The following is a 26,446-nucleotide window of genomic DNA, read 5'->3' as shown; positions in this document are numbered from 1 at the left end:
AACATGTGGACAGGAGAGCAGGGTGGTGTGTTGAAGTGGCAAGCAATAGGAAGGTCTGGGTCCTGCTTGCGGATAGACCGAAGGTGTTCAGCAAAGCGGTCACCCAGTCAATGTTTAGTCTCTCCGATGCACAGTACACATTGGGAGTGCAGTTCAGATTGAAGGAGGTGCATGTGAGGCACTGCTTCACCTGAAAAGGACCTGGGATGGTGAGCAGGGAGGAGGTAAAGGGGCACATGTTGCTCCTTCTACGATAGCATGGGAAGGTGCCATGAGCAGGGGTGAGATGTTGGGTGTGATAGAGGAGTGGACCAAGGTGTCCCAGAGAGCACGGTCCCTGCAGAATGCTGACAGGGGAGTGAGGGGAAGATGTGTTGAGTGGTGGCATCATGCTGAAGTTGTCGGAAATGGCAGTGGATGATCCTTTGAATGCGGAGACTGGTGGGGTGTGAAGAGCTGTAGTTATGGGAGTCGGTGGTCTTGTCCTGGATACTAGTGGACAGTTTATCACCAGAAATGGAGATAGAGAGGTCAAGGAAGGGGAAGGAAGAGAAGCGTCAGAACGCTGGCTCACAGCCTGTATCTGGACCTCAAGAAAAGTGTCATGTGTACGGCCCCTTAACTCAACAATTTATAAATTTGTAAGCAAGTACACACTTAGCGCAGCTACATTTATTTGAACACCCTTAGATCAATTCAATGAGGAAAAACGGCACGATCTGTTTTGAAATTGCAAATCCTTTCCAGGATCATATTTTCATCTAGTTTGACATTTGCTGTTTTAATGTCAACTGTATATGCATTAGTGATAATTGAGTATAGTCTATTAAATGAAGATTCATCCATAATGGACATTTAATATTGCTGCCATGTCCTGGGAGCCACTTGGGTCTGCCCTACAGAGCCCTTTAGGTGCCTCAGGTAACTCTTTCTTGCCCTCTTACTCCCAATATAGCTACAAGCAATTTGGGTGCGATCTTACGGAAGAAATTCCAAGTGCGGAATGAGCAAGAGAATTGCGCTTTTTTTTTCAACAAGCTGCAAGTCGCAATCTTATGACACTCAGGACACTTAGGGCAAAACAAAATGCCAGGATGCGATTCTCGTTCCCTCCATGATCGCCACCCCTGCAGAGATCCCCTCCCCCCCCCCCCCCCCTCCCCTCAATATTAGCTCCCCCCAACTCTGCGTCCGGTCCACTCAGGCCCCAGTTATGGTGCCCAGTGGGCAGTGCTAGGGTACTTGGTAGGCACTTCCAGGATTCCAGGTGGGCACTGCCAAGCTGGCAGTACCCAATGGGCACTGCCCGGCCATGCCCCTGACCACTGGGGGTTTCATTGACCTCCAAATCCCCCCAGCGAGGCCAACACGTCTGGTCTCCCGCTGGTGGAGAGCATTTGTGATTCCCAGCAGTGAGAACCTTGACTCGCGAGCAGGTAAGGTCAAGTGAGCCAGGACGATAGCGTCCGGGACTCGCTAATGACATTTAAATTATGTCACAAATTGTCTTTGCGCTCTTTCTGGGCACGAAGCCAATTTCTCCTGCAAAACAGGGCCAGTACAATCCGAGGAGGCAAGAAACCAGGCACGTTTCTTATTTTTCGCCTCTCACCCGATCGCACCACCTTGCGGGCGGAACAAGGTCGTAAGATCACCCCCTGTACTTCGACCACAGTTATTCACTAGTTCTGAGAGCAGGGTTTATAGCCTTTAGCTGAGCTTGCCTTCTGTTCTCTTGGGGGAGTAATTAGGGACCACCACACTTTTTTGGGGGGGAGCAAAGCAGCAGGGCAGAAAGGGCACCATGTATCAGGAGAGAAATGCAGGGACTCCGGAATGATTCCAAAAGATGTCACAGTGAGGTAACTGGGTGTGTCTTAGGACGGCATGTGATAAGGACAAAGTCAGCTCAGGCTGAGTCCATGTTGTTTTGTGTCCTGAGTCTGAAATTTGTGCCTGACCAGCTTTGAACTCAAAAGTCCTCAAATGATCATTAGGCTAGACAATAAATTTGGCAGAAGTGTGGTTCTGAACCTTCATTGCCATGGAGGGATCTAGGAAGATCCAGAATGTACATAGACCGCACCGAAACAAAGCATAGGGCGGTAGTGATTTTCTTTTCAGTAAAGATAGAATGAGATACTTACTGAACATACAAATATTCATCATGGCCAAGTGAAACAGTACTTCAATGCCGAGATGCAAGCAATTGGAAGTAGCGGCAGAATTGTATATCGACATGAACCTACTGCCAACAGCTGAATGTGTTCTGTTCATGCCATTCAAGTGCACTTCCATGGAAAGTCATTTCTGCTGTTACTGCACCTGAGACAGTTTACAGTCAGAAATGCAGCAGGCATCATCCAAACATATTTTGGAAACTGGAAAAGGGCACATTTGACACGACAAGTTGAGCAGACGACCCGTGTGATTGCAGAAACTGCACCCTGCGGTTTACAACATCTGAAATCGTTCCTGGAGTTATTGGCAACAGAAGTTATGGCTCCCTCTTGCCTTTAAAGTTTACTACAGATGAAAAATGCTGAGGAGGAAGATATACTTTTTATTCATTTCTGGGATGTGGAGATCGCTGGCTAAGCCAGTATTTATTGCCCACCCCTAGTTGACCTTGAGAAAATAGTGGTGAACTGCCTTCTTGAACCGCTGCAGTTCCTGAGGTGTAGGCACACTGACAGTGCTGTTAGGGAGGAAATTCCAAGATTTTGACCCAGCGACAGTAAAGGAGCAGCAATATATTTCCAAGTCAGGATGGTGAGTGGCGTAGGGGATCTTGCAGGTGGTGAAAAATTATATCAAAAATGCATTTTAAAATCTGCATTCTTATTTAATGCAAGTAACATTGAGAAATGCCCAGAGCGCTGATTCATTCATTCATGTTTGCTCTGTCCAAAGGCAGGTCCATGGCTCATTGAGAGCACTGATGTTGCACCTTAATTTGTTTTTGTACGACATGTATATTGCTCTTAACTTCACAATTTATTAAAAGACCGTTCATACTTGAACTTTAGTCTAATGGAAGCAATATCCTTGCTTGGCATTTATCAAAACAAACAATTCATTTCAAAAACTCCTAGGCTTCGTTTCTTTAGAAATAAACTGGCAGATGAATGCTCAACTGAGCAGCATTTGGATTAAAGTGTCGCATAAGGTTTGACCTCAAAAAAAAGTTAAACTCGTATTATCACCTGGTTCCTGCAGATTTAGTCACCCTTCACCTCAGAGTGCCCAAGAACCAGCAGATGTTAAGTCTTGATCGCTTTAAAGTCTTATTGCTTGTCTCTTTATGTAATGACTTAAAAATAATGTTTTGAAGTAGATCTTTATCGGGACTGTACAAAACCATGGATTGTTTCAAAATAACACAATGAGCTTCTCACTTTTTGCAGTGTTTGCCTGTAATGTGTCTCAACACTATTGTAGTTCCAAACCCTTCTAAATTCTTGATAGGGCCAAAGACCAGTTCCTGCTGCCTAAATAGAATTTTGTACATTTCCCAAGGTACTTGAGTGTAACACAAAGTTGTACATTAAGAAAATAGATTTTAAAATTGCCTTTACTGAACTATACACCTGAAATATAGTCACGTAGACCCAATGATCTTAAACTGATTAAATATTAAATTGCTAATTGATTTGAAATCTAAGATATTTTAATTATTTCTTGATTTGATACACTAGATACTACTTTATCTGCTAAAGGCCTGCTGAGAGCTGCTTATTTTAATCACCGTTGTGATTTAACTTACCATAAGGCTAATACTCTAAAATAATCAATAGAGCTGATAATTAATTTTTACAAGTCTGTGTATGTGATCAATCACGTATGCTTTTTATTCATTTTTATAATTTGGCTCCTAACTCAACAAGTTTATATATTTTGTCAATTTAGAATATTGTTTTTAGTCCGTTGATTAAACATGAGCTCGATGCAGGAAACTGAGATTCCTAGGATGCTCTTATCAGTTTCTGAGCTCGGTTGCAGTATTAAAAATAATGCTTTAAAGCATAATCAATATTGTTAATAATAACGGATTAAAATGATGATTGCAAGCCAGGAACACATGCTGGATTATTTTTTTTAAATACTTAATGCATTGTATAAATTTATTAATATGTTAACAAAATGGTTCATCAACATTTTAAATAACTCAAAATGAAGAAAAAAGTCTAAATTGATATCTATTCAAAGTCATTTTATCTTGATAGTTTTGTTTTGAGGATTGGAGCAGTTTTGTGAAAAGTTTGACTCGGGAAAGTATACCAGGCAGTGGGTTTTTTTCGGTTTGAGCTTCTGGTGGTGGTTTTCTGTCTGTCTGTCACAATAATTAGCCCTCATGAGAGATTAAGACCTTTGGCTGTCATTGATCTGCCTCTTCATTTGTTTATTTATTGGAGAGGGGCGTTGAGAGCACCTATATATATACGCATAATATTTTAGCGCTTGGAGCAGTATGCGTTCACTTGTGCATGTGAATTGCGTAAAATTGCTATTTTTAAAGTTGCTACAGATTTTCCTGTAGTGACATTTTTCATGAAGTTTACATTAAAAGTGCTGTATTGTAGAAACCTAAGGAAAGTAAAATGAACTATTGCGGGCAAGAGATGTCTGAGGCACAACTAACAGTCAGTAATGATTGCTACATGCAACCAATGGATTATTACATGTATAGAGAGGACAACCAGATTTATAGCAGTTATAATGTTCAGGCTCCTCACAGTAGCAACATTTGCATGGACCAGACCTGGATTGTGAATCAGCCTTCCAGTTACCCTGGAAACGAGTTCGAGAGCGAGTATTATAACGTGAACACAAGTATGAACCGCTTTTGCCAAGCTGAATATTTTGATGATGGTAAAGATGTTTTTTGTCAAGAACAGTCACCATCTTTCTCTCCAAGAAAAGGTAGAGTGCATTGTTAGATTTATTTTTAATCTTGCATTTCATTCTGCATATTTAGACCGACAACTGAAGTGGCTGTGAATCTCCTGCTGTTTGTGTGGATTTGTCAACTGTGTGGCACCCAAGTTCGTGCTTGGGTTTTGAAACTGCTTTAATGTGAATTCTTGAAGCTGTACACTCTTCTGTGTATTCTGATGGAATTAGGAACGTAAAGGCTCTCAAGTTTCTAAGTAATATCAAGATTTCTGCAATAGTGTACCATAAAGAAACTTGCCTTACAATAGTAGGTTAACTGATCAAAATTCCATTCATATTTTTATTACCTTCATGATGAGAATATTAAATCATGAAAATATAGTACAATGCACAAACTTTGTTCTGACAAAATTGTACAATTGAACTCAAAGGGGCCTTTATTTATGTCATCATTTACTGGACAAAGGTATATGTTTCTGAACAAATAGCTGAGGCCTAAGAATTTTCAATATATTTGATCTAATTAGTCATACAGGATGAAAATCAGTAACTACACTGAGAACGTTAAACTTCTTCCCTTATCTTTACATGTCATTTCTATTTTACGCATGTTTGTGTCAATCTTATTGAAATGTTGGTTCACTTGGCTGTGTCCAGGCTAGTTTGTTTAATTATATTGATAAAAACCATAGTGCCAGGACACATACAAGGTTAAATGAGGTGAAAGAGAGAAAAAAGTCAATCAAAAGCAGTGATTTAATGATGCAATAGGAAAGGATTCAATGTGTCTTGATTTCAAAGTAATGGGAATTTGAAATCTGGAAGACACAGAAGTGTGCACTGACTGTAATAGTGTGGAAGGGAAGAAATGTTGCAATGGAAATTGATGATTGAAAGAATTGAAAAGTGATCACCCATCAGATAGCCAATTTTTTTTTTGTCCTGTCCCAAGTTTCCAAATGTGACCTGAATATGGAAGCAATGTTTAAGTCTTGGGTGAATTTGGCTTTATAAGGTATTAAGAGTTGTTGTGGATAAAAGCTACATTTAGTCCAAAAAAAGAAACGGGACTTCTGGAGGATAACTTTAGATATGGAAGGAGTATGAGAGTTCCATCTGAGGTCAGAAATATAAGAATTGCTAGACAAAAAACAAACCAAAACCCAGCTAGTTCACCTTTTACTATCCTAGTAATCACATTGCAAACAGATAATGGAGTTGATTGATCATATCATTCATATTTCTATCAATTTTAAGATTATTGGCAAAACAACCAAAGCTGAGATGAGAACTTTTTTTTAATACAGCAAGTTGTTACAATATGGAATACACTGCCTGAAAGGCTGCACTCAATAATAACTTTCAAAAGGGAATTGGATAAACCTCCTCGAAGGGAGGGAAATGCAAGGTTATGGGAAAGGGGCAGAGAAGTGGAACTAATTGAGATAACTCCTTCAAAGTAGCAGTAGATAAGTCAAGAGAAACATTTTTAAGGATGTTTTTGAGGACCTGCATGAAAGAAGATTTTCATTGCATAACTTAAGATAATTGTAAATGTCTCTTGGTAGTATAGAACTTGAATATTGCTGAAAAATAAATGTTGTCGAAGCTTTTCATCTTGTACTCATCAGGGCAATTTATAAGAATGCTAAATCTAAAGGGAATAGCAATTTATACTGCATGAGAAGAGAGTGCTGATTGACTGGCAGGTGGATTCTGGTAGAGGCATTGCAAGGAGAATGCGCCAATGGTCTAATAGCTAACAGTTAACCGCCAAGTACCCAAAAAGTGCTAAGTCTATCTCCAATTACCCTGGAAGAGTATCTCAAAACTTTGAATGACAGGTGAAGCTAGTTTTGCATTGCTACTATGCAGTACATCATGAGTGGTATTCTCCAGTATTAGAGTGCTGCCTTCAAGCCAAAAAGACATTCTGCCTTTCCCACAAATTAGTAATATGGAATATGAATTTCAGTGGTGGTGTGATGCTAGGTATGTAGGCCGTACATCCCAACAACTGATAGATCATGTCAAACAATAAGGTATTGGCTGTACCCAATCACCCCATGCTTGCAAAACTGAAAATAAGTGTCCAATGTTAGACATGATTCCATGATTGGACAATATTTGCTAAAGTATCTTGAGTGCGCTAAGAATTGCACTGTAAACCAATTTAAGTTTCAGTTGGACTCACAGTGTGGCTCACGTATGTTTGCTAGAAGCTATCTATATTAATAGAGTCCTGCTCTTTGCAGACAAAAAGAACATGTACACACACTGCATCTTTTTCAACAAAACAAAATAGGCAACAGCCATTCTCTGGTTCACTCCCAGGGCAATACCTTGACCATTCAGAGACAACTTGCCTGGTTTGAATTTAAACAAATCGTGGTAGTTAACTGTTAATCATCAATTTTCTGGCGCATTCTACAGGGCAACATCTCTACCAATCAGAGTCTATTTGCTAACCAATCAGTGCTCACTTCTCATGAGTATAAATAGTTGTTCCCTTTATATTTGGTATTCATGCAAGTTGTCCTTATGAGTATCAGACAAAAAGCTTCAAGAACATGTTTTGTTTCAGCAAGAGGATGATTATTCTGAGCACAATGAGTGCGCAATCTAGAAAACGTTGATGATTCTGGAGTGAAACCATCAACAAAATGAATAAGGTTGATTAAGCGGGAGAAACATTGATGCAAAGAAGGAACAGGGCTCTGGGAATCTCCTGATCATTCGTAGCGCAGAGGGCATGATTTGAGAGGTATCTTGCTTACAAGACAGTTTTTATTGGGTGAATTTATTAAGGAGTTTTATTAAGAGTATTGGATGATGGTAACTTATTGAGAATTATAGGCCACTTGACCCTGTCAAAGGCACGGCAGAAATGCAAAGCAGCAATAAATTCACCTAAGCTTTCATAGTAAAACCAGAAAGGTAGATAAAGGAAAGATGAAAAGACACTACTAGCAGAGCCAGGCTCAATCTATACTGTAGTTGAGAGCATGATGATTACAGGTGATGCAGATCCTGAACAAAATGTCTAGAAAACCCAAGAACATGACAATTGCACGAGTTGAGAAGAGCTTTGGTATATTACCACAAGCAGGATTTAACATGAGCTCCCTTTACAGTAATGTCCATTATTAAAAATTCATTATTGGGACATAGGCGTTGCTGGCTGGCCAGCATTTATTGCCCATCCCTAGTTGCCCTTGAGAAGGTGGTGGTGAGCTGCCTTCTTGAATTGCTGTAGTCCATGTGCTGAGGTTGACACACAATGACGTTAGGGAGAGAATTCCAGGATTTTGACCCAGCGGCTGTGAAGGAATGGCGATATATTTTCAAGTCAGGATGGTGAGTGGCTTGGAGGGGAACTTGGAGGTAGTGGTGTTCCCATTTATCTGCTGCCTTTGTCCTTCTAGATGGAAATGGTTGTGAGTTTGGAAGGTGCTGTCTGAGGATCTTTGGTGAATTGCTGCAGTACATAGTACACACTGCTTCTACTGAGCATCAGTGGTGGAGGGAGTGGATGTTTGTGGATGTGGTGCCAATCAAGCGGGCTGCTTTGTCCTGGATGATGTCAAGCTTATTGAGTTTTATTGGAGCTGCACCCATCCAGGCAAGTGGGGAGTATTCCATCACACTCCTGACTTGTGCCTTGTAGATGGTGGACAGGCTTTGGGGAGTCAGGAGGTGAGTTACTCTCTGCAGTATTCCCAGCCTCTAACCTGCTTTTGTGGCCACTAGGTTTATGTGGCGAGTCCAGTTAAGTTTCTGTTATGAGATTAATGTTCCAGTGCCATCACCACCCAGTGTACAGACCTCATGTTACACACAATAGCACCAAATATAAGCATGCCAGCTTCAACAAGGCTGGTGGCTGGGAAGGCGTGTTTTGCACCAAGTCGTAAAGGCCATCTGCCTTACCAAACCTGAACCGTTTAACTTTTGTATTGACCATCAACTGTAAGACCCATGTAGGGTTGGCAGCACCAAAGCAACTTAAAAACAGTTAGTGGGAAGCATAACAGGGAGATTAACTTATCATCCTTGATCAACAACAATTTACATTTATATCGCACTTTTAACCAAGTCCAAAGATGTGCGGGTTAGGTTGATTGGCCAGGTTAAAAAAAATTGTCCCTGAGATGCGTAGTTAGAGGGATTAGCGGATAAATATGTGGGGGTAGGGCCTGGGTGGGATTGTGGTCGGTGCAGACTCGATGGGCCGAATGGCCTCCTTCTGCACTGTAGGGTTTCTATGATTCTATGAAAAGCATTTCACAGAAATGCCGTCAGACAAAAATTGGCACCAAACCACAGTTGTGAATATTATGCGATTAAAAGATTGATCTCGAAAGAGCTTCTTAAAGAAGAAGCAATGGAAAGTTATATGGATGGAATTTTTGAGTTTAGTGGAGGCATTCCCACACTGGGTTGTGACCCCAGTGGAGTTACAGGACAAGGAATGAGAGTCACGAGCTCCGAGACAGCAAAGGTAGTTGAGGAGCAGAGACTGAGTTTTGATAGTCCTGGGATTATCTGCGAGGGCCCTTTAAATGCATGCAATTATCTTTAGCTGATGATCTGATGAAAGGACCTCTGAGGACCGATTGTTGTCACCAGCAGAGCCTACAAAATGTGTGTACCCCTGCTGTCAGCAACCTTTCTACCCCAGCCCCCCAGCTCAATACCTCTTCCTACCCCCACCCCATTCGGCAATTCCATCCTCCAAATTTTCTCTCTGGGGTTGCACCAAGCATGAATCATTAAAATAGGGGTCACAGCAGGAAAACATTTGGAAAGTATTGGCTTAGGGACTGAACAGTTCAAGGCACGGCCACTCATGATGGTGCTAAGGAAATAGCAGATGCACAGTAGGCCAGAATTGAAGCACTACAGAGACCTCAGTGTTGTAGGGCTGAAGGAGGTTACAGAATTAAGTCAGCAGGCACAGGGGTAAAGGGTAAATAGGATTTGATGGAAGTTAGAATATGGCCAGCAGATTAAGATGAACCTCGATAGTGTTACGGATACAATGAATGTTAATTTAAACAGCACTAATTTCTCCTCTCACCACCCATCCGTGAACAGATGGATTAGTTTGTTTCCCTCTCTATAAGCAGTGGACTATTTTCCAACCTCTAGGTTTTTGCGTGATCCAATTTTCTGTTAATAACCCCACAGTGAACTTGTGATAGGATGAATTCAAAGGATTAGTTTATTTGCACACACTCAAATTGCAAAAGTCACCTCCACGCTCAGAGTAAAGTGAGGGATAGAGAAAAAAAGGATTTGTAGTGCAGAGAAAAGTAAATATTGATTCACTTGAGTTCCAGAGTCCAGAATCAAGCTCCAATGAGATATTTCTTCATGGATGTTGGTGGGCTACAAACCGATACTGGATAATTGGCTTTTCTGCTGGTGTTCACTTCACATGATTAGATAGGCATGTAGAGCTGAATCAGTCTTGTTAGTGATGGTACAGAATTCCCAGCAGAAGCAGTGTAGATGGAGGCCAGCTATTCCACTAGGACTGAGGCTGCTAGTTAGGTGGTAAACAGAAGACTCAACTTTTCAGTTCAGCAAGGCAATATTACTTGTTTCACAAGCCAAAGCCCATGCCATGTGACTCCCATCTCTGCACCAGGTCTTTGATAAAGGATATGTATCCATATTTGGATTCCAAAGACTGCTAAATGTCTCAACCATCATAAATTGAAAAGAATGTTGCAGGGCCTTTGTCTTATCAGATGATCCATTTCCTTCTGGCCAGCCTGGCTTATTAAATACAGATGACCTTTGTATAGCTCTCTTTTGAAGTTGAGCTGTACAGTCCATAGGAGTGGTTCCGCAAAGTTAACTTTTCCCAAAACTACCAAGTAGCTTCTTTTGTTCAGGGTCACAGACTGATTTAGGTCCAGCCATTTTAAAGGTCTTGTTCAGTTTCAAACTTTTAGAAATAGCAATGAGCACCTGTATATTTATTTTATAAAATATACAGTGTGAAGTCTTAGTCCCTCAGAGTCCTCATAGTCCCAGAAAATAAATGGATTCTACTTCTTTCTATGTGGTCTTATGAAAGAAGAACAGGAAGTAAAGAACTATGCATTAATTCTGTCGTTTGCACTAATACGTCAGACCACATAGCCAGCAGGGACAATGTCAGACCTTTGTTGCATTTTGTTGGGGTTTAAATTTGGGTTATTGCATCAGCAAGGACTTTGTCCTGTCCTGAGATTTCGAATGATTAAGTAAGCTGGAAAAATTCAAATCTGCCTTAATGGGAAGTCTTGTCAGTTCTGAAATTTCCTCTGTTGGAGATCAGGCATAGGCAAAGTCATCAGTTTCAGAACTCTGCCTGTCCAGCCCCGGGCTCAGTGTTCTCTGAAGGAGCTGGCGGTATTACAGGGTGATTAGCACACTGTGGGTGAGTAATGGTCCAGCTGCTGAAAACGGTGGGACCAGTAGAAGCCGCAGAGTTTGCACCCCAGCAGGACCGAGACCAGTATCCTCTTAAGGGTGTGTTCTTGTGCATTGTGGAGGGTTTTAACTAGAATAGCAGGGGAATGAGAACGTGAGCGGGGTTGGGGAGACAAGACAGAAAAGTAGAAGGCAAAAGTGTAAGTCAGAGGAATCAAGGGCGAGCAATAAATTGGACCAAAATTCAAAAAAAAAACCATGTGTAAAAATGTTAAGATTATTCTAAAGGTACTGTATCTGAATGCCCAGAGCATTCATAATAAGATAGATGAATTAACAGTGCAAATTGGTATATACAGGTAAGAAATGATTGCTATTATGGAGTGACGAAGGATGAGAGGAGACCTAATAGAGGTGTAAAGGATGTTGAGAGGCATAGATCCGGTGGACTCACAGAGGCTTTTTCCCAGGGTGGAAATGTCTGCTACGAGAGGACACAGGTTTAAGGTGCTGGGGGGTAAGTACAGGGGAGATGTTAGGGGTAAGTTTTTCACAGAGGGTGGTGGGTGAGTGGAATCGGCTGCCGTCAGTGGTGGTGGAGGCGAACTCAATAGGGTCTTTTAAGAGACTCCTGGATGAGTACATGGAGCTTAATAGGATGGAGGGTTATCGATAGGTCTAGAAGGTAGGGATGTGTTCGGCACAACTTGTGGGCCGAAGAGCCTCTTTGTGCTGTAGTTTTTCTATGTTTCTATGGCGTCTTGGCTGCAGGGTGACTGAGGATGGGAACTAAATTTCCAATGGTATTCGATATTTAGGGAGGACAGACAAAAAGGGAAAGGAGGTGGATGGCGTTGTTAATTAAGGATGAAATCAGTACAATAGTGAGAAAGGATATTGACTCAGAAAATGTAAATTGAAAATCAGCCTGGATGGAGCTAAGAAACAGCAAGGAGGGGTAATATTAGTGGCAAATTGTCTATAGGCCTCCAAACAGTAGTGGTAAGGTAAGGGATGGCATTAAACGGGAAATTAGAAATGCATTTAACAAGGATGCCACAGTAATCATAGGGTGCTACAGTGGTTAGCACTCCTGCCTCACAGAGCCAGGGACCCGGGTTCGATTCCCGGCTTGGAGTCTACACGTTCTCCCCATGTCTGCATGGGTTTCCTCTGGGTGCTCGGGTTTCCTCCCACAGTCCGAAAGGCGTGCTGGTTAGGTGTATTGGCCATGCTAAATTCTCCCTCAGTGCACCCAAACAGCCGCCAGAGTGTGGCGACTAGGGGATTTTCACAGCAACTTCATTGCCGTGTTAATGTAAGCCTATTTGTGATGCTAATAAATACACGTAAAAACTTAAAGTTAAAAATGTTCACACAATAAGAGATTGGGATATCCTGCCTGACTTTAAAACTTTTAATCATGGGTGACTTTAATCTACATATAGATTGGGCAAACCGAATTATCAATAATACTGCGGCTGCAGATACTGCAGATGAATTCCTGGTGTGTGTACGAGAATTTTTTAGACCAGTATGTTGAGGAACCAACTGGAGAATATGCTATCCTAGATTTGTTATGATGTAATGAGAAGGGGTTAATTAGTAATCCTGTTGTGCGGGGTCCTTCAGGGACAGGGACTATAACATGATAGAATTCTTCTTTCGGAAAGTGAGGGAGTCTAATCTGAAACTGGTCCTAAGTCTAAACAAAGGTAATTACAGAAGCAAGAGGTGTGAGTTGGCCAAGATAGATTGGGGAACTTCATTAAAAGGCATGATGGTGGATAGGCAATGATTAACTTTTAAGGAACAAATGTATGCATTATAATAGTTAGACATCTGGCAAAAAGGCACAATAGTCCAACCATGGCTTACAAAATTATAAGTTTATTTATTTGTCACAAGTAAGGCTTACAGTAACACAGTAATGAAGTTACTGTGAAATTCCTCTAGTCACCACAATCCGGTGCCTTTTTTGGGTCAATGCACCTTACCAGCACATCTTTCAGAATGTGGGAAGAAACTGGAGCATCCGGAGGAAACCCACTCAGACACAGGGAGAACATGCAAACTCCACACCGACAGTGACCCAAGCCAGGAATCGAGGCCAGGGCCCTGGCACTGTGAAGCAGCAGTGCTAACCACGGTGCTACTTTGCTGCCCTATTAAGGATAGTATTAGATCCAAAGAGGAGTCATGTCAAGTTGCGAGAAAAAGTATCAAGCCTAAGGATTGGGAACAGTTTAGAACTCATCAAAGGACAGAGAGATTGATTAAGAGGGGCAAAATTGACTATGAGAGTAAACTTGCAAGGAGCATAAAAACAGACCGTTGAAGCTTTTGTAAGCACGTAAAAAGATGAGTGAAGACAAATATAAGTCTCTTATAGTTTGAAACAGGAGAATTTATATAGAGAACAAGGAAATGGCAGAGCAATGAAACAATTACTTTAATTCTGTTTTCATGGAGGGTCGAGTGAGAAGGAGGAATTGAAGGAAATTGTTATTTCTAGAAAAATTAATGAGACCTCAGCCGTCTGATCATCTATACTCCAGTGTTCTAAAGGAGGTGGCCATGGAAATAATGGATGCGTTAGTTGTTATCTTCTAAAATTCTGTAGCTTCTGGAACAGTCCCAGCAGAATGGAGGGTGGAAAACGTAACCCCACTATTTAAACAAGGAGGGAGGGAGAAAATGGGGAATTACCGACCGGTTAGCCTAATATCAACAGTACAGAAAATGCTAGAGTCTATTATAAAAGATGTGATAACAGGACACTTAGAAAATATCAATGTGATTAACAAAGTCAACATGGATTTATAAACGAAAATCATGTTTGACAAACTAACTGGAGTTTTTTTAGAATGTAACCAGTAGAATAGATAAGTGTTGGTTTTGCTCAGTTGGCTGGACAAGTGGTTTGTGATGCAGAGCGATGCCAACAGCACAGGTTCAATTCCTGTACCGGCGGAGGTTATTCATGAAGGCCCCGCCTTCTCAATCACGCCCCTTGCCTAAGGTGTGGTGATCCTCGGGTTAAATCATTCAGCTCTCCCGCTCAAGGTGTTGGTCATCTGGGACTATGGCGACTTTACCTTTTAGATAAGGGTGAATCAGTGGATGTGGTCTATTTCATACTATTTCTGAGTCGGTTTGGGAACAATCCTGGTTCCCACTTAAATTTGCCATGAAGCTGCTGGCTAGACCAGCCAATGGCTTCTTAGCTCATGCCTTTGGACTGAGAGTGGGCGCTCTCCTAACTTTTTCCCTGTTTCCTGGAACACCATAGCCCTCAAGTGGAGGTGCAGCTCTGGCTACATATTCTCTTGTGATGTTTTAACAGGGGTGGCATCTCAGTCCCTATTTGCTCTTCAGTTTGGGCACTCTCTTTGTCCCTATTTCAATTCCAAAAAACGTTTCTTCCAACCATACTTCCAAAAATTGCATAACTGGTCTTTCCTGGTTTAATAATTTGCCTTTCTTCTGGCTCTTCGACTATGTGGGGATCTCCTTCGCTATCTCTTTGTCTGATCTGGTACTTTGGTCCCCTGTTTAATTCCAAGATATTCTGAGAGTCCAATCCAATGTCCCTACCTGGACCACTTTTAACTCTACTGGCACAGCTTTGGCCATATTCCATTCAAGCAGCTCCCGCTAACTGGCTATAGGTTTTATTTCGCCCTCTGGGCCTCAAAACATTCCCCAGCCTTCTGCACTCTTGCCAATTGGCCTGTTTCGCTGGCTAACACTTTACTGCCAGCCAAACCGTTTCCGAGAAGGAGATCAATTCCTGCTACTGGCAGTTTGGAGACAATGCCTAGTGTGACTATAGGTGGACCCTGTGGAAGGGTGCAAACAAAAATTCTCCTCCCAATCAACTGACCAGGGCTTTAGCCTTCAGGGTGGACTCGGGCTGAGGTGGGAGTAAGCTTAGGCTGTGACTACTGCCCGGCTATGAGGATTCTGTGCAAGTACATCCACAGTTGGAAGGTTTAACTGCTTTAAAGTTAACTGCTTCTATCATAAAATGTACAAGAACACAAATAAGCAACTTAGAACCGTGAAAACACCCTTACCTAGAAACAGCTGAAGATGAAGCCCATTAAATCTTGGGAACTAAATTACTAACAAGTTCTCTGCAATTGAGTATTAGTAGAAACTTGAGCCTCATTTTCCATATACTTGCCTACATTACTGCTAATTTTGATTCTATTCATATTTTGCAACTCCTGGTTATGATGTAAGAGAGAATGTAATTGAAGCCTTACTGAATAAAAGGACTTCTTGCAGGAAGCATAACCAATTTTATAACTAGAACTTTAAGGGTTAAGCATAGTGGCTCTGTTTGGACTGAAAAAGGGTCGCTATAGTTCCTCAGTGACGCAATTCACCTAGTTATTTTTATACCACCACAGAAAAGACCAATATTCTTTTGAAATATTAAGCATACAGTTACCATTGCAATTCAGTTGCTAAGTTTATGTAGATTGTAGCCCATCAGTGCTGTTGTTTTGACACCTCCCTCGTGCCATACCTGAAAGGCAGAATCTCCTAATTAAAATGGAAATCAGGGGTGGCACAGTGCTTAGCACATCTGCTCACAGCTCCAGGGACCCGGGTTCAATTCTAGCCTTGGGTGACTGTCTGCGTGGAGTTTGCACCTTCTCCCTGTGTCTGCGTGGGTTTCCTCTGGGAGCTCCAGTTTCCTCCCACACGCCAAAGATGTGCAGGTTAGGTGGATTAGCTATGGTAAATGTGTGGGGTTATGGGGAAAGGACAGAGAGAGGTCCTCGGTAATATTCCCTGTCAGAGAGTCGGTGCAGAATCGATGGGCTGAATGGCCTCTTCTGCACTGTAGGGAGTCTGATGATTTACATCAGTAAGGCTGCATAAAGGGAGAGATTGTAGCCCAAAGTGTGTTCTGAGCTGGGTCCAAATCTGAAGTGACTGTTTAACAATATGGTTTGAAGAAAAGTGACTGGTTGAGAAAGGAATGGAGGAGCGCAACAAAGATGTGGCTTGGTAGGAGGCCGCCTCTGACTACAGCTATGCTAAGCTAGCCAGATCCAATTAAGCCAAAATGAAATATTATGGATATTAACAGACCAATAATAAAACTGAAAATTTGGCAGTGCCAAACCACCTAAATGCTTGGGCTTTTGTGGAAAAACTTTATGAATTCTGGAAGTTTTCTTATTCCAATTAAAGGAAGAAATTAATTGTTCTGTTGCAACAAAAAAAACCTTCGGGATAAACAATGGAATGCACTGAAATAAGTATAAAAATGTTGACAAAATATTCATCTTATACAACCAGTGAAAAGAAGGGGTAAGTTAGAAATTAGACTAACGTCCTGCTTCATATGTTCCAACAAAGGGTCAAAGTTGAGCTTTAAAAGGTCTCCAAGGGATCGAGTCACTAAAATTCCTAAATATTTCAAACTGTTTACTCAAACTCTGAAGGGAGTGGAGAAAAGGTAACTCTTGGCAATAGAGTTAATAGGAAAGATTTACGTGAACTCTTTCGAAAATTAATTTTAAAATCTGAAATATGACCAAATCGCTCAAGAATAGAGAAAATATCTGGGAGAGATGAGGCCCGATCAAAGATATAAAGAAGAAAGTCTATAAGGAGAGTCTCTGCTTGACTCCACCCTGTTTATCTCCACAGATCTACTGTGAAATTGTAAGGGGTTCAATAGCAAAAACTAAGGGGGTAGGAGGATAGGCCTGTCTGGTACCTTGGAAATCAGGAGTGGATATTATTTGTACATACTGAAGTACCTGGGAGGAATACAATTGTTTTGTCCATTTTATAAAAATGGGTCCAAATCCAACTTTTTAAAGAATGAAGGAAAGGTTGTCCCAATTCACTCTATCACAAGCCTTTTCTGCATCCGTAGATATAACAATGTCAGGCAGAGTAGTTGAATGTGTATAAATAATATTGAAAAGATGCACTAAATTAGAGAAGGATTGCCTGTCCTGCATAAAAAGTAATAGATGGAAGGTTCAAGACTGTAGGCTAAGGCTTTACCTAACATTTTGACATCCACATTTAAAAGGGAAATAGGTCAGTCTGAACTGCAATACAGAGGATCCTTATCCCTCGTTCAAAGAACAGACTACTATGCAGCATAGGATGAAGTGTTTTAGAGAGAAAGCATTCCGAACATAGAGGCAATAATAATGGAGAAAGTTGGAAGAAGAATTTTTTATAAAATTCTATTGGAAAACCATCAGGCCCTGGTGCCTTATTACTTTGCATAGATTTATTTGCCTTTATTATTTTGTCTTGGGAAAGGGGTACTTTTAAAGCCTTCATAGAATCAGACTTTAGACATGGGATGTCAATATTATCCAAAACAAATTGTAAAATAAACCAAGATCTGAACGGGAGTCTGAGATATAAGGAATGGAATTAAAAAGTTTAAAGTGATCATTGATTTGGTGGTCAGTGGTGGTTAACCCTATTGGACCATAAGACATAGGAGCAGAATTAGGCCACTCGGCCCATCGAGTCTGCTCCACCATTCAATCATGGCTGACATTTTTCTCATCCCCATTCTCCTGCCTTTTCCCCATAACCCCTGATCCCCTTATTAATCAATAATCCATCTACCTCTGTCTTAAAGACACTCAATGACCTGGCCTCCACAGCCTTCTGCGGCAAAGAGTTCCAACCCTATTGGAGTTGAGTGAAAGTAGACTGAAGTTGGTGAAGCTGGAGTCCACCCCTTCTTTCACCATGCTCATAGAATGTACATCATGATCCAAGTACAAGCTTTTCTGTTTGTTTAATAAAGAGAAGATCAAATTCAGTTTGTAAAGCCAAATACTGTTTATATAATACTGGGGTAGGTGCAATAGCATACTGCTGGTCCACAAAGAGAATTTGGTCAATCAATTAGGACAACTTTGAGTTATTGCATTTAAGTTGAATTGTATAGGAAATTATTTGTCCAAGTAGGTAAGCTTTCATACTCTCCCAAACAGTAACAAAGGAAATAGCTGGACTACTATTGAGTTCTATAAAAGTACCTATTTGCGGTAAAATTAATTTGGTAAAATCCAGGTCTGCCAGAAGAGAATTAAATCACCATGGTGAACGGGAAACCGGTTGGTCATGGAATCGTATTGCTAAAACTAAAGGGACATGATCAAAGATCACAAAACTATTGTATGCATAGGATTGAATAACTGAGAGCAGCCTCTTGTCAAGGAACAAATAATCAATACACGAGTAAATGCAACCAACAGGAGAAAAACAAGTTGTTGTCTTGCTGTTGGTATAGAAAATGCCATGAGTCTGCCCAATCCATATGTATCCAAACAAGATGCTGAGGCTGATTTTGATATTGAATTTTGTGGACGAACAATCTAAATTTGGGTTAAGGGCACAGTTAAAATCTCCTCCAAAAAGTAACTGATATGAGTCTAAATCAGGTATGGAGAATAAGAATGAAATGAAATGGGGATCATCCCAGTTGGCTGCTTATACATTAGCTAGGATCAGGACAGTTTAAAAAGTCTGCCTTGTACTATAACATAGCGGCCATTAGGGTCAGCCTGAGAGTAAATAAAGAGAATGTCTTTATGGATTAGAATTGCTGCACAGTGATGTAAATTAGAATGAAACATCTGTCCAACCCAATCCTTCCGCGCGCAAAAATAATCGGATGGACATAAGTGAGTTTCCTACAGGAAGGCAATGTCCACTTTCAAATGAAGTAAATGAGAGTGAATTTTATTTATCTTAACTGGGTGGTTTAAACCTTTCACATTCCAGGTGATAAAATTGATTGAACAACCACCCCGTGGGGCCTTAATATTAATGGATATTATGATAATAAAAGCACATCAAAGCATATAATCCCCACAGATTAACCATTGCAAATAAAGGATTGAATATTTTTGAAGCAAAGTTCATCCACCTGAAGAATGTTAAAAATTAACAAAGTATATATGTATATTCAGAAGAGAACATGAAACAGAGAGAGAAAAGGGAGAAGAAGGAAAGAAAAGCTGACATCGCCTTCTCAAACACGGTGAATGTACCCCTTCACAGCTGGGCAGCATGGTGACACAGTGGTTAGCACTGCTGCCTCTCAGTGCAGGGACCTGGGTTAAATTCCAGCCTCAGGTGACCTTGTGTGGAGTTTGCACATTCTCCCCATGTCTGCATGGGTTTTCTCTCCAGGTTCCTCCCACAGTCTAAAGATGTGCAGGTTAGGTGGATTGGCCATGCTAAATTGCCCCTTAATGTCAGGGGGAACTAGGGAAAATATGTGCGGTTACGTGGATAGGGGCTGGGTGGGATTGTTGTTGCTGCAGACTTGATGAGCTGAATGGCCTCTTTCTGCACCGTAGAGATTCTATGATTTTATGAAACTATTCATACCTAGCTTACCATGTGTCTTGAAAAGACAACCCACATTAACGCAATGTATACAATCAAATATCCCAAACCAAAGTACTGTAAAGCATGGCATATGCTAAACAGTGTGCAAAATCTGTGCAGGAGCAAGTTTTGTCATTCAATATTCAACAAGAGAGGAAAGCTATAAAGAGAGTTTCAACTCTCAAAGAATTAAATTGCACATGTGTTAAAAGGTAAAAAAAAACACCCATCGGGTTTCTGCAAAACCTCCTGTGATCACTGCAGTTTGGACATAAGATACAAAGAGATTGGTGTAACCAATAAAACTTATTGTGAAACAGAACCATTTCACAATTAATTAAAAATTGAGTACTGTTTTGTTCTGGGTAAAGTCACAATATGACTTGTTAAGAGAAGGCACGTTTGGGTCCTTGAAAAAGGCTGGAGCTCCTTGCTGCGTGTTGAAAATCTTGTTCACTCTGTTAAAAGTTACACGCAGGTGAGCAGGGTAGAGCCTGGCTTTCAGAAGTTGGGTTTTAACATATTTGTAGCACAACATCAGGCTAGATCCACACTGAGGTCAGGGTAGATGAATATTTTGTTTCCATAGAAGTATAGTTAATCCTTTTCTATAGACTGACGCATAGTTTGCTCCTTCACTCTTTGATGATGCATCCTTCGTATTATTGGCCTTGGGGGCTTGTCATGTCATGGCAGTTTGCTCTGCCTTTCAATGAGATCAGTCATGATCTCATCGAATGGCAGAGCAAACTCAATGGGCCGGATGCCTACTTCTCCTACATCTTATGGTCTATTTTTAATTTATTTTCCTGGTCTCTATCCAGTGACTTCTACTGGAAATGCACGTGCAGCAATTGAAAATTTCTGCCACAGGAGGAGGTCATTAGGCCCACCATGTCTGCCATCTAAAAATGAGCAAGTCGGCCTTATCCCGCTTCCTAGCTCTTGGTCTGCATCCCTACAGGTTATGGCACTTCAAGTTTGTTTTTTAAATGTGATGAGGCAGAGTTCCAGACCCTGGGTGAAACACTTCTCCTCCCGCTCTCCTCCAGTCCTTCCGCCAATATCTAATTAGGATACGATTGAGCTGGGTTGTGATGCCCTCAAAGTCAAATAGTTAAACAACCCCTATCTAGGCTCAATCATGAAAAATGGGCAGTTGAACAAGGCACCAAAGGGTGACTACCACTCATAGAATTGTACACAGCAGAGAGGTGCGGGTGGGAGATCTACCTTTGGGTTTAACAGCAAAATTCCTGCCCGATTCCTTAATTAGGAGGGAAATTATGAAGCGAGAAACAACTAAACTAATCATTGTAATGATTTTTTCAGTCCATTCTTCATTAGGCTAATATATATATATGTATATTCATATCTATATTGAGAGAGAGACTTGAAGTGATTATCATAGCCAGTGTCAGTGCAGTGTTTGTATAAAACAAGGGAGCATTCTATCATTTTCAACACTAACCATGTTATGACTTTGCTGAGATTGTGCGTATAATTCCAAAGCAAATAAAAATTACAAACAGTGAAAATCTCAGGCTAACATGACAGCTGTTGGAAATATGCAGCAGGTCAATCAACATCTGTGAGGAGAGGACAAGTTAATATTTCTGATCAAGATTTGGGAATATCAACTTTCCACAGATGCTTGCTAACCTGAGTATTTCCAGCATTTTTTGTTGAATGTATATCACAGCTTTGCATTACAGACTCCTGACCACAAGAAACTAGGTTGAAATTGTATGCACTCATTTTACAAATGTCCCTTGGAGCAAGCAGGGGAGTTCCTCTGTTTATGGATTTGTCACTTCTCGTTTCTGGAATGGTGCCTCTATGGACACAAACCTACAGATTCTCCATTTAACAGATTTGCCTCAAAGTTTTAGCAGAGCTACAGGCCGATAACGTGTTCACCTTGTAAGTTTTTCTGCAGGCATTCTCAGTGTACTTGAGTGGTATTGTATTATATATTGCAGTGATGTAAACTTTTGTGACAATGAGCAATTTCTGTTTGTGTCATTTTGCAGGTTATATACCAAGCTATCTGGACAAGGATGAGCTTTGTGTTGTGTGTGGTGACAAGGCCACAGGCTATCATTATCGTTGTATCACTTGTGAAGGATGTAAGGTAAGCAGCTCTGAGTCACCTTATCCTTCACAAACACTTCCACAGTTAAGTCCATGCAAGACCAGCTCTACCCTGCATTTACAATTTAAAACAGAACATGACCTTCCCCAGTGCAATCTCACCTGCTTGACATTCTCCCATTGTTCCTTTGCTCCAGAAAAGACGTGCAGCAGATTCCCTAGCAGCATCTTGCATAGTATTCTAGCTCAAATTGATAAACCATTACATAGGTAGTATACTTAATGGACACGAGCCTGGACTTTACCATGCTCATAAAGGCAAGGTGGTCAATATTCACTGTTATTATTGGGTAAAACTGACAACCACTTCTGGTGTCACCACACCGCAGAAAGGTGAGGAGAGATATTTCAATCCGATCACAGTCACAAAGAGTTTGATTTGTGACTGTGAAGGGCTGTTTCAGTGCTATTGCAAGGTAGAACCCTAATTAGAGAGGTTCAAATATAGAATTGCAGGAAAAATTGGAGAGAAAAGTGAAGTTGGCGATGGCGTGTATGGAGGGTCAAAGTGAGGAGCACAGAGTGATCCTTAAAGACTAGTTGGTTATTGAATACTAACCTTGGAAATTTGGTGCAAATGGGGAAAAAAGGTGCTGCTTCAAATTTTTTTTAGTGAATGTCATTCTTTTGTCTCTAGGTTAGGAAGCCATAATATGCTATTATTTTACTACATTAGTAATCATAGAACCTACAGAGCAGAAGGAGGCCATTTGGCCCATCAAGCCTGCACCGACAACAATCCCACCCAGGTCCTGTCCTATCCCCGTAACCCCACATATTTTACACACCTAATCCCCCTAACATTAAGGGGCAATTTATCCTGGCCAATCAACCTAACCCACACATTTTTGAAGTGTGGAAGGAAACTGGAGTACCCAGAGGAAACCCACACAGACACGGGGAGAATGTGCAAACTCCACGCAGACAGTCATCCAAGGCTGGAATTGAACCCGGGTCCCTGGCGCTGTGAGGCAGCAGTGCTATCCACTGTGCCATCCTTTAAACTATTTAAACTAGCTATTTAAACGAACTTAAAATTTAAATTAAATAAACCAATTAACTAATAAAAGTAAAATAATTGATTCAATTGAAGAAAAATAAGTAATCAAATAAATTTAGGTAAACACGGTAGGTGCACCGTAAATGCAGTATGTGTGAGCTGATGGAGAGCATTGTGTTCCTGAACAATCATATCTGCCGTCATTGTCTGCAGCTTGGGGAGCATAAGAAATAAGAAAAGGAGTGACCATACAGGCCCTTAAGCCTGCTCTGCCATTGAATATAACCATGACAGATCCTCAGCCTCAACTCCACTTTCTTGCCAACTTCCCATATCCCTTATCCTGAGACTGTGTCCCCATATTCTAGATGTCCCAGCTAGGGAAAACGATCTCTTTGCCTATCCTGTCATGCCCCTTCAGAACCTAGTATGGTTCAATGAGAACAACTCCCATTTTTTACAAACTCCAGCAAGCATGGGCCCAGTTTACTCAGCCTCTCATCCCCAGGGACCAATCTAGTCAATATTTGCTGTATTGCCTTTAAGGCAATCCTTCCTTAAATATGAGGACCAAAACTGCACACAATACTCCAGGTGTGGTCTCATCAAAGCTCTGTACAATTGTAGCAAAGCTTTGTTATTCTTGTACTTCAATCCTTTTGCAGTAAATGCCAACATGCCATTTGCCTTCCTAATTGCATGCTGTACCTGCATGCTACCTTTCTGTGTTCCTTGTATAAGTACTCCCTGAACATCAACATTTGGAAATTTCATGCCTTTCTAAAATATTTTGTTTTTTTAGCACCAAAGTAATTAACCTCCCACTTCCCCACAATCTGCTACCTTGTTGCCCACCCTGTCTTTCTCTCTTTGCAGCCTCTTTGTGTCCTCCTCATTGCTGATATTCCCACCTAGCTTTGTATCATCAGCAAACTTGGATACATTAGCCACATACTCATGGCACCAGCATTGATTCTTCACTAGTTACAGCCTGCCAACTTGAAAACGCCTAGCTTATCCCTAACCTCTGATTCCTGGCTGTTAACCAAGCCTCCGTCCATATTAATATATTACGCCCAACTCCATATGCCCTTACCTTGCATATTATCCTTCTGCATGGCACCTTATCAAATGCCCTTTTGAAATCCAAGTATAGTCCAACTATTGGCTCCCCTCTATCTACCCTACCAGCTACATCCTCAAAAATCTCTGAGAAATTACTCAAGCCATGATTTCCCTTTCATCAAACCATGTTGAGTCTGTGGATTCATACTATTATTTTCTAAGTGCATTGTTAAGACTTCCTTGATAATAGATTCCAGCACTTCCCTGATGATTGATATCAAGCTAACTGACCTGTAGTTTCCTGTTTTCTCTCTCCCTCCTTTCTTGAATAGCATTGTTACATTGGTTAACTTCCAATCTGCTGGGACCGTTGTAGAATCTAGGGAATTTTGGAAAATCATAACCGGTACATCCAGCATTTCTGCAACAATACGTTTTAAAACTCAAGTGTGCAGCCTTACGGTGCGGGGCTCTATTGACCTTTAGTCCCTTGTGTTTCTCCAATGTGTTTTCCTCTACTTTCCTCATTCTCTGTAGCCCCTTGGTTTCTCTCTATATCTGCTATGCAATTTGTGTCTTTTACTCTGAAGGCAGATACAAAATATTTGTTCAATGTCTCTGCCACTTCCTCATTTCCCATGATAAATTCTTCTGTCTCTGCCTTTAAGATACCATGATGTGGAAATGCCGGCGATGGACTGGGGTAAACACAGTAAGGAGTCTAACAACACCAGGATAAAGTCCAACAGGTTTATTTGGTAGCAAACGCCACTAGCTTTCGGAGCGCTGCTCCTTCGTCAGATGGAGTGGAAATCTGCTCTCAAACAGGGCACAGAGACACAAAATCAAGTGATTTTGTGACTTGATCAAGTGACTTGATGTGTCTCTGTGCCCTGTTTGAGAGCAGATTTCCACTCTATGTGACGAAGGAGCAGCGCTCCGAAAGCTAGTGGCGTTTGCTACCAAATAAACCTGTTGGACTTTAACCTGGTGTTGTTAGACTCATTACTGTGTTTAAGATACCAAACATTACTTTGGCCATTCTCCTTTTTATAAACTTGTTAAAGCTCTTACAATCTGTTTTTATGAATGAATGAAACCCCTTTTGGTTTATGAATGCTGTTGGTTGTTCCTAGGTTGCTCTCAGTGCCACATGTTCAATCAATTGTCCCTTGTATCTATAGAAGTCTCGCGATAGCAATGAATCCCTCAGCACTGGCTGCCTGGCTCTCCAGGTTTGTGGTGAATCACTCAAATTCATTGGCTCTTATGAGCACGTCATTTGTAAGTGGCTGACTGTGCGATGCCACACATGTCCCCTATAGGGCCCTGGGAAGACACGCAGGTGTAGAAATTCAATGCTGTGGTGATTTTTAAAGCTCCCAGTCCACAAAAGTGTAAATCCTCCTGAGGAAGCTGACATAGGTGAGTGATGGAAGCCCATGACATCCTCAGCCACCTCTGACATTGCCTCTCTGACATTTGCAGCTAGTTACACTGCCTGCAGTATATTCAATTACATGCCAATGCTCAGCACCCTGAGATGCCTGACCCTCTGCTTGTGCCACTTGATGTTGTTCTGGGTCACCCAATGCTGCTTCCTCTGCAGCTGTACCAGAGAGAGCAGAAGCACTTGACCCATCTTCCTGTGTGCGGTGAAGTGCGAATGAAAGGCAGGCAAGGATCTGGTCAGCCCCTCCCAATGTTTGATGGCCTACAGGCAGAGCAACATCACTGAACTGAGGCCAGATATCTGTACTAAGACATACTACAAAATATTTAGTGGGGTCACAGCAAGTGCGAATAACAGGTGGGGGAGAGGGTTGGTAACCGTAGTTCCAGGGATCCAATGGAACAGTTCCGAAAGGGGGAGAGGAGTAGCAACAATTCCACTTAAGTCAGCTGCTCAAAATCAGGAAGACTATGTTGCTGGATGGTAGGGAGTGTCTTGCTACTTACCATTTACTGCCCTCTGTCAGCTGATGAATGAGTACCTCACCATGTTGATGACCACTTGGAAGAAGCGCTGAGGGTAGTTAAGGACATAGAATGTACTCTGGGTGGGGGACCTCAATGCCCATCACCAGGAGTGGCTCAGAAGCACCACTACAACTGTTGCTGAGTCCTGAATGTCATACCTGCCAAACTGGTCTTGTGCCAGGTGGTGAGAGACCCAACAATGAGGACAAACCTACTTTATCTCATACTCGCAAAACTACCTTTTACAAATGTATCTGTCTATGACAATATAGGTAGGAGTTATCATCATGTGTCTTTGTTGTGACAAAGTCTCATCTTCACACTCAGGATACACTCCATTGTGTTCAGTGGCACTACTACCTTGCTAAATAGAATAGATTCAGAACAAATCCAGCAATTCAATGCTGGGCATCCATGAAGAGTGATGGGCCATCAGCAGCAGCAAAATTGGATTCAATCTGTGATATCCTCATCCAACACATCCCTCACACTACCTTTCCAATCAAGCCAGGGAATCAACCT

General features: G+C 41.5%; 1 protein-coding gene across 7 annotated transcripts in view; it reads left to right on the top strand.

The window, feature by feature from the left end:
- Positions 1–26,446, top strand: part of thrb (thyroid hormone receptor beta) — a 221,069-nt gene that overhangs the window by 157,633 nt on the left and 36,990 nt on the right. For 6 of the 7 annotated variants that reach the window (XR_013500555.1, XM_078239245.1, XM_078239210.1 and 3 more), the window contains one exon: positions 21,759–21,859. Coding sequence is in view for 6 of the 7 variants with exons in the window: in XM_078239245.1 (XP_078095371.1) it covers positions 21,759–21,859 (101 nt within the window). In the remaining variant the exon portion in view is untranslated. Of the gene's footprint in view, positions 1–4,601; positions 4,924–21,758; positions 21,860–26,446 lie in introns of those variants that run through there. The other variant, XM_078239255.1, reaches the window with a different exon arrangement.

Source organism: Mustelus asterias, chromosome 2, assembly GCF_964213995.1.
Source record: "Mustelus asterias chromosome 2, sMusAst1.hap1.1, whole genome shotgun sequence".
Taxonomy (NCBI): Eukaryota; Metazoa; Chordata; class Chondrichthyes; order Carcharhiniformes; family Triakidae; genus Mustelus; species Mustelus asterias.
This window is presented reverse-complemented; position numbering and strand designations above follow the sequence as displayed.